At 40.1% G+C, this 8,037-nt stretch overlaps 1 protein-coding gene across 1 annotated transcript; it reads right to left on the reverse strand.

Annotated features, from left to right (window-relative positions):
- Window positions 1–2,699: 2,699 nt before the first annotated feature.
- On the reverse strand, window positions 2,700–7,627 carry LOC114562587 (ATP-sensitive inward rectifier potassium channel 12). The gene is made up of 4 exons (XM_028589060.1): window positions 7,605–7,627; window positions 4,259–4,326; window positions 3,074–4,090; window positions 2,700–2,992 (listed from the first exon to the last, which is right to left on the reverse strand). Exons 1-4 carry the CDS (start codon window positions 7,625–7,627, stop codon window positions 2,700–2,702), a joined length of 1,401 nt encoding a protein of 466 aa, XP_028444861.1.
- Window positions 7,628–8,037: the final 410 nt, after the last annotated feature.

Consider the following 8,037-nt stretch of genomic DNA (forward strand, 5'->3'; position numbering starts at 1 on the left):
CAGTGGACACAGCACACTACGGAGGTCAGCCTCACAACATGTATAAAATAAAGATCACTTCTCATAGCAACAACAGGGAGTCAGAGAGTTATGCCTCAGGCTGCTAAAACGCACTCTGTCTGATCGGGACATCGGGACCTTAATCGGCTTCGTCAGGAGCTTAAAAGTGGCTCGGTTCGCATTCTATGTGAACTATAGTTCGGTTCATTACATGTGAGAATGCATATCATTAGGAGAACACGATTTGACCCAAATATAGGAAATGAACCAAAAACATTGAAACAAAAAAATTTACTAGCCTGCGATTTCAACCTTGCACACAACTTACGGACTAATATATGATTTAATAACTTTCAGATCCATAAGCTGTTCTAACCACACATCTGTGTAACAACACATCATTATCGCTCTCTCATCAGGTCCACCCTCTCCTTCACTCGCTGTCTGTTAGCTGATAGTCTCACTTTGCCAGACCCTCCTCGAAAGCGCCTTGAAGGAGAGCCTGGCTACTCCACGTAGCATTGGGGGATGGGAGGAAAACATGCTCTGGTTTAATGGCATTTCTTTAAACCAATCAGAATCGTCATGGGCGGTGCTAAACTCAGCACAGAGTCACTGCAAAATAGTCATCTAGCTAGCTGTCTCAATTTACCATGCAGAGATCTGAGGAGCAGTTAACAATAGTCCTGAATAAATCCACTGAATTTTAAATTCTAACACAAAGAAAGCGGAAGGAAATGGAAAATACATGCATCCGGAGGAATTTCCTGCAGCACCAGAGCAATCCCGGAAGTGGAATGCAAAGGACTAGTTAGCTGCTCGTTCGCCTTCTTCTAAAACACTGGTTCTCTAACTGTAACTAGTAACTCTAACTTCTCTACAAGTATCACTGGTGGTACGCAAGCTCCCTCTAGTGGTACGCGGTTGGAATCTCTGACATATTTTAAAAAAATGAAATAAAGTAATGTAATAACATAATAATATAGAAATACTACACGGTTTTCAATATTAATACTTAAACTATGATCAGTTAAAAGTATTTTAAAACAAGTATTTAAGTGTAATATTTTTGTTTCGATGTGAGCTTGCTACATTTATGTTCATGGACTGAGTGCACATACATCCATAATTAGTGTTTACAATGTTTAGTGCCTTTGACAAAGTGCAGTGTGAAAGTTAACCGAACCAAATGAAAAATGCAATGGTGTGGCAACTTCACCCCCGACTCGGCAAAAGATGCCTGTACAGACAGGGCCGCCGTATATCTTGCTCGTGCCTAAGAAAAGATTAGATTATTTAAAGGTTGACCTAGGGCTCGGGACACCTGACCCTTTGTTTCCCCCTGCTGGCGGTCCTGTGTACAGATGTTAGCTGTAAGCTAGCTAGCAACAGACTGTGTCAGTGGGAGTGTGCTTGTGTGTTTGTGTTCAGCCTGCCAGTTTCTCTCCTTTTTCCTCTTAAAATGCATTTATGAAGCAGATTCATAAAGCAGTTTTTCTGAAGTTCAAATATTTTCAACTCCCGCAGACGTGTCGCCCTGAGCAAATGCGTGTTTATTGTGTCTTTTCAAAAAGATTGTGTGCAATCAACCTGCCTCTAAAATTTGCTTTCTGTTGTGTTTAAACACACAGAACTAGATTTTGACACTGGACACATAGGATCACACGATTAATAATAATGTGAAACCCATTTGACATTGTACTTGAGTGTTGCAGGTTCCCAGACAAGTTACCAACAATACTAAGAGTCAACATCAATGCTAGCAGGTCTGTGAGGATAACATGCTCACAGTGACAATGCTAACATGCTAATGTTTAATGGGTATAATGTTTACCTTAATTAGTAATCCAGCCAAGATGCCAGCCAAGAGAGAAAGAGCAACCATCCATGTTTTGATCCAAAGTCAAGACAAATAAGGTTTGTGTGACCTCGTCCAATCAGAAACAGGTGGTAGTTAGCATGGCTGGGCTGTTGAACCAGTGATAAAATGTGCAAAAAGACTCAACAGAGGCAATTCCAATATTAACAGTAAATACTGTTGTTTATTAGGTGCTTTGTTCATACAAAAGAACACACTGTTCCAAAGTGTTAATAGTGATAAAAGTGCATGTTCTTCAACTGTACATGTTTGACTAACCGTTTGAATTGTTTCATGTTGTCTATTATGATGGAATAAACGGCTCATTTATCAAACGTGAAAAGTAACAACTCAGGCAGGCAGGAAGACAGAATTTCAAAATACAGAAATAATTTATTTTTACACAGAGAAAGAAAGTGTGTTGAAGTTGAACATTTGTGCCATGCTTCCTTTAAAATAAATCGATGCATAAGCATTTCAAAATTAAAACACAAGCATATCATATTTACAAAAATCAGACATTGAATAAAACAAGAAAGCAATAAAGTTTTCAAGATGCCTCATGATTTGAGAGAAATACTCGGTCACCATATTTAAAAGTATACAAGGTGTGCATTGTTTAGATGCTGATGTTACAACTGAAAGTATACAAAACCTAAAAACCAGAGCAAGTTACGAGCTAAAGCTGAGTGGATTTTGTGACAGCTGCATAAATAACCTTCTCTTCCTCCAGATGTATAGGTTAAATTGTGTCCTTTTATTTTTACACTAGTTCAATACTTTGGTTGGATGCACACAGACAAAGAGAGGAAACAAATGGAAGGGCAGCCATTACAATTGATTAAACTCCTGACTCTCTGCTGATGTATAACGGTAGGGTGGGCTGTAGTCTGTCAAGGCTGATCTGATTCTCTGTGTCTAAAACACACAGCATCTGCACTGTCTGCTCCTCCACAAATGTCTCTTTAAAACCCAAGTGAATGTCCTCTCTCATCTTTACCTCTCTGTCACTTACTACATTTAGGCTCCCCAGCTTCTCTGTCATATTTTCCTCATCCTCGTCGTCCCCGCAGCACAAAGCTACCTCGTTCTCGTAGCAGAAAGCACTGGGGGAGTGAGGGCCCAGGAGGTGGTGAGATGCCCTCGGGGCAAATGGTGATGGAGATGGGGAGTAAGTCGAGCTGGAGGATGAAGACTGTCTACCATGACCCTTCATCTGACTCAGTTCCCTGGCACTGCAGCGAGGCGTAGATGGCACTTCGTAGGACTTATGAAAGCGAGAGTAGTCCACGTGGTAGCGGTTACCCTTTTCAAAGACCACAGGCTCAAAACGGTAACCCCACAGGATCTCCTTGGCCAGGTAAGAGCTCCGGGCCTGTGTGGTCATAGCTGTGGCCTCCACCATCCCCTCCAGAATGACCACAATCTCAAAGTCTTCCTTGAGCAGGTCAGAGCAACTTAGGTCATACAGAGGACTGTTTTTGTTGATCTCATGGACCACGACCAGTGGTGACACCAGAAACAGCCGATCCAGCCCATCATCATAGCCGACATCAATGTCTGTTTGCTCCAAAGGGAGGTACTCACCCTCCGCCGTCACATGCGACTTAATGAGCTGAGCCCGCACATGTGCTTCGACAATGTGGCTCTTGCGCATGTTCCCAAGGCGCCACATAAGGCACAGCTTACCATCTCGCAGAGCTATGACGGCATGATGCGAGAACAGCAAGGTCTGTGCCCGCTTCTTGGGCCGCACCATCTTTGCCATTATGGTCCCAATCATGAAGGAGTCAATAATGCAGCCCATGATGGACTGGACCACCACAGTCGCCACAGCGACTGGGCACTCTTCAGTAACACACCGGAAACCATATCCAATGGTGGTCTGTGTCTCTATGGAGAAGAGGAACGCCCCAATGAAACCCTGGATGTGGAGAATACATGGCCGCCATTCGTCTTTTTCATCCTCTACATTGCTTCGAGGATCCCCTCCCTTAAGGTTAAAGTCTCCATGAGCAAGCGCCACTCCCCAGAAGATCAGGCCAAACACCAGCCAAGACAAAAGGAAGGTGGTGGTGAAAATGAGCAGCAGGTAGCGCCAGCGTATGTCCACACAGGTGGTGAAAATGTCAGCCAGGTATCGTTGTGGCTTATCCTCCATGTTGTTGAACACCACATTGCACTGGCCGTTCTTTTTCACAAAGCGGCTGCGCAGGCGGCCGGTGCCCAGATCTAGGCCCAGACGACATGAAGGTGAAGCACGGCAGCTGTTGTGGATGATGGGCTCATTTGTCACTCTCAAAGACAAAGCCCCTCTTCCATCATCACTTTCTGGACACTCTCCTCCTCCTTCTTCACCCAGCATACAGGCCCCCGACAGTGACTGCTGAGTCAAAGGACTGTGGCCATTATGGAGACCCTGGCTGGAGATCTTCAGGGCATCTTCATCTGTGGAAACGATGCTGTATCTTGAAAAGCAGAGGGGAAAAAATTAGGTCAGGGGAACTGAAGTTTATCAAGCTTGTCCCTATTGCTACCACTGTCAAACTCTGCATTCTAATAAGTATGATAAGAATTTTTTTTTTAATGTAAGATCAGACCTGTTTGACTGCTTAGTTTACATGCTTGTCCTTATTTTCTAACATTTTTCACATTACATTACAAGAGAAAAGGCTTTCAGGATGAGAACTAACCCATGTGTTTGGTGAACATAAAACCATCTTGGGTAACATTGGGTTGGGGTTGCTGGTGTGTAAACTTCCCCAAATCCAATAAAGAGCAGTACAGAGCAATTAACATAAGATTAAACTCTAAAAACAGCCAGGCTTGGCTTGCACACAACAAGGAACTACTACACAGTGGATGTACTAGGCAAGGCAAGTTTATTTGTATAGCACAAGTGCTTTACATAGACAAAGAAACTGTTATGAAATAATAGGTAACATGTGGAATACAATACAATATAATAAGTAATATGATAATATTGGTTTCATACTAAGATTTCGGACATACTCAAAAATTTCACATACTAGCCTACTAAATAGCATGTTAGTATGGAATTTTGGACGCAATCATAGAAAATGTAAAGGTTGACAGACCTGCATTGCATATTTAGTGTTGCTAAGTTACGATTGTAAACAGTTAGTTGGATGTTTTGGTACCCTTTTCTCATATGTCACATTTTATGAAGGGTTTATGAATCATTACTAAAGTCTTTATTACTAGTTTATAAACCATTTACTTTATGCTTTAGCAATCAGTGACAAGTCATTAACTAGATTTAAAATTCGAGCCATTAATAAATTGTCGTGAGTTTTACGCTTTCTAATAAGCTTTTAAGTCGGCAGATATAAATGTTAATAAGCTTTTTATAAAGGGCAATAAACTATCAATTCTTTTCTACAATTAACACATCAATACAGGGTCATGGGTTTCTCAACAAATGTCAGTAAGTCATCTTTCTGGAAATATAAATGGTATTGATGGTTTTTGTGATAATCCATCAAGTCTGAAGTTGTAAATGTTAATAAATAGTTAATAAATGTGTTGTCATGCAGCCATGTGGTCAAAAGTTAAATAGTCTAATTGGGTCTACCTGATGAACTATGGAGTGGACATTTTTCACAACACGGTAACCCAAATTATGTAAATAATGACTGATCTATTAAGCATTAGTTAATACATTATTAACCATTATAAACCCTTTATTAAGGGTGACTTATAAAAAGGGTACAGATATTTCTGCTGTTATTTTGAGGTTGCAGCAGTAATTGAGTTGTAGTTTAGTTTATTACTTTATTTGATAGAGAAAGTATATTAATAACATTTCAGAAAATATGTCCAGAATTTTCCTCGGTAGTCCCCTTGCAGGCAGGCCCGGATTATCCATAAGGGCACTTGGGCCAGTGCCCAGGGGCACCAACCATTCACAACCAGTGGGGGGGCACCACATGACACAAGCTTTAACAATATTTTCCGTAAATTGTTATATTATTTACTTGAAATTGTTGAAAGATCATACATTACTCGTTTATGAACACTAACAATAATAACAATAATCAAAAGTGGCCAGTTTAACCCCCCAAAAATGTTATCGTAATGATGAATGTAAAATATTAACTGTTATAAAAAATGATAAGTGGTTGGCTTTCTTGATTAAATGTAAATGGCAAGCAAAGAAATTTTTTCACACAAACCCTCCCAACTCTGGGTGAGACTTGGTTGCGCCCAAACCTCACAGCACGGCCGGTGCGCTTCGTGAGTTATGGTGCGTTCTTTTTGTCTTGTAATCGCGACTAGTAGCTCAAGTGTGACGTCACATCCATGTCGAAAAACGAATAACCGCGGGGTTGTTGCGTTCTTTTTGTCACACAATACTATGAGTCAGAGAAAAGATGGATTTTTGTTAAATTTTTAGTAACATTTAGGATTCTATTCAGCCAGTTATTGACATATTACCAAATATATTTCACAGTTTGATACATGAAAATTACCTTTTGATTAACGTTAACGTTAGGCTACTGCTCTGCTTTCTGCTCAAGACTCGGCTTAAAGCCATTGTTGTCATATAGCAACCGAGCGTCTCTAGCCAATTTCAGCTGCACAAGCTACAAAATAACTAATCAGGTGGTATGTAACTCATAATAAGACTGTAGCGACATGCCTATAGGTAGCAGTATACAGTGCTATGTGTACGACTTCTTCATTTGGTTACAACAAAGACAAAAGTGCTTAAAATTGTAGAAAACCACAACAACAACTTCTGGTTCGTAACTCTGGAAAACGACTCGTAAATCGACTTCGGTGGACAAAAAGAATGCACCATTAATTCGGTTAATTCAGTAAGCAGAGAACTGTAAAGACCGGTCCACAGTCTGTGCTTCTTTTCCTAGAACTCGTATTTCTTTCAGAGGACTTTGTACAATAAATCCATATTCTTAGATCTAGTATTGATAGTCTTTTGTCCATATGTTATTCATTTTAGGTCCTTTTATTGTCGTTAGCTGTGATGCTAAAGCAGTTTTAGCTTTCCCATGATGCTTTTGAATTTTTTTGAACAATTAGAGGAGTTGCTTTCAGTGCCCGTGAAATAAAGTCAGAAAAATACACATTTGACCGACCCACAATGCTGCAATATATAGTATTGATTTTTGCTTTTTGAATTGATAGACATTTTGAATTGAGATATTTGAATATAGTGCTCACTGCTCATATGCCTACATGTATGTATCTGGATAAGTTAGTAAATTACATTTGAGAAATCCCTTTGATTATGTCTGATATTTTTGGCAGGGGGAAAGCAAGTGTTGGTTTCTCTTTGCATAATGAAAATGATTTGTTTTTTGTTAGTTTTTTTTGGCTTGTCTGCTGGGCTGATGTACTGATGTGTATAAATTTTGACATTATTAATTGAGTGCTGTGCTTTTTGAATTCGACATTTTGAATTGAGACATTTGAATATAGTGCTCACTGCTTATATGCCTACATGTATGTAGTTGGACAAGATAGTAAATTAAATTTCAGAAATCCCCTTGTTTATGTCTGATATTTTTGCCAGGAGGACAGCACAAGTAAAGGGGGCGGGGGGGGGGGGGCACACAGAATCAACAGTAGCATGACAATTGAAGTAATGATTGGACTTTTTTTCCTAAGTGAAAAGAACAGAAATAACCTAAAATGTATTTTTTCATCAATAAAGCAGTTAAAACAGGCCATTGACATAGTTTTATTCCCCATGCTTTCTTACCTATTGACTCGCACCGCTCCCATGGCACCGATGATCATCAGGCTGTGTCTGCGAGGGCAGTAATGTAGGTTGGGGCGGGCAGTTCCAACCATTAAAGTACTGTTGCTGGACAGGGAGGCAGTATGAGCTCAGATCTGTCTTGCATTCGTTATCAGTGCTGCCTTCTCATGATACATTTTCTGTGAACACAGAATATCAGAATGGTGAATTTAAGTACATTCAAAATGTGAAGGTAAACAAAGCAAAACTGTTTAAAAAGATGGCTAATTCCTGGATAAAAAAAAATCAACAAGGCTACAGTTATGCTAGTAGCTCTGTGCTGACGTACTCACACAGTGGTGCTTTGAGCTAAATGTTTATACTTGCTAACATGCTCATAATAACAATGTTAAAGTGCTCATATTATGCTCATTTTCAGGTTCATAATTGTATT

Source organism: Perca flavescens, chromosome 2, assembly GCF_004354835.1.
Source record: "Perca flavescens isolate YP-PL-M2 chromosome 2, PFLA_1.0, whole genome shotgun sequence".
NCBI classification, from domain to species: domain Eukaryota; kingdom Metazoa; phylum Chordata; class Actinopteri; order Perciformes; family Percidae; genus Perca; species Perca flavescens.

Coding starts and splice junctions, on each gene's coding strand:
- LOC114562587 (XM_028589060.1), bottom strand. CDS start 7,627: ATGGGAGCGGTGCGAGTCAATAG. Junction 4,091..4,258: donor GGGTCTCCATAATGGCCACA/GTCCTTTGACTC, acceptor GTCTGGGCCTAG/ATCTGGGCACCGGCCGCCTG. Junction 2,993..3,073: donor TGCCAGGGAACTGAGTCAGA/TGAAGGGTCATG, acceptor CGAGGGCATCTC/ACCACCTCCTGGGCCCTCAC.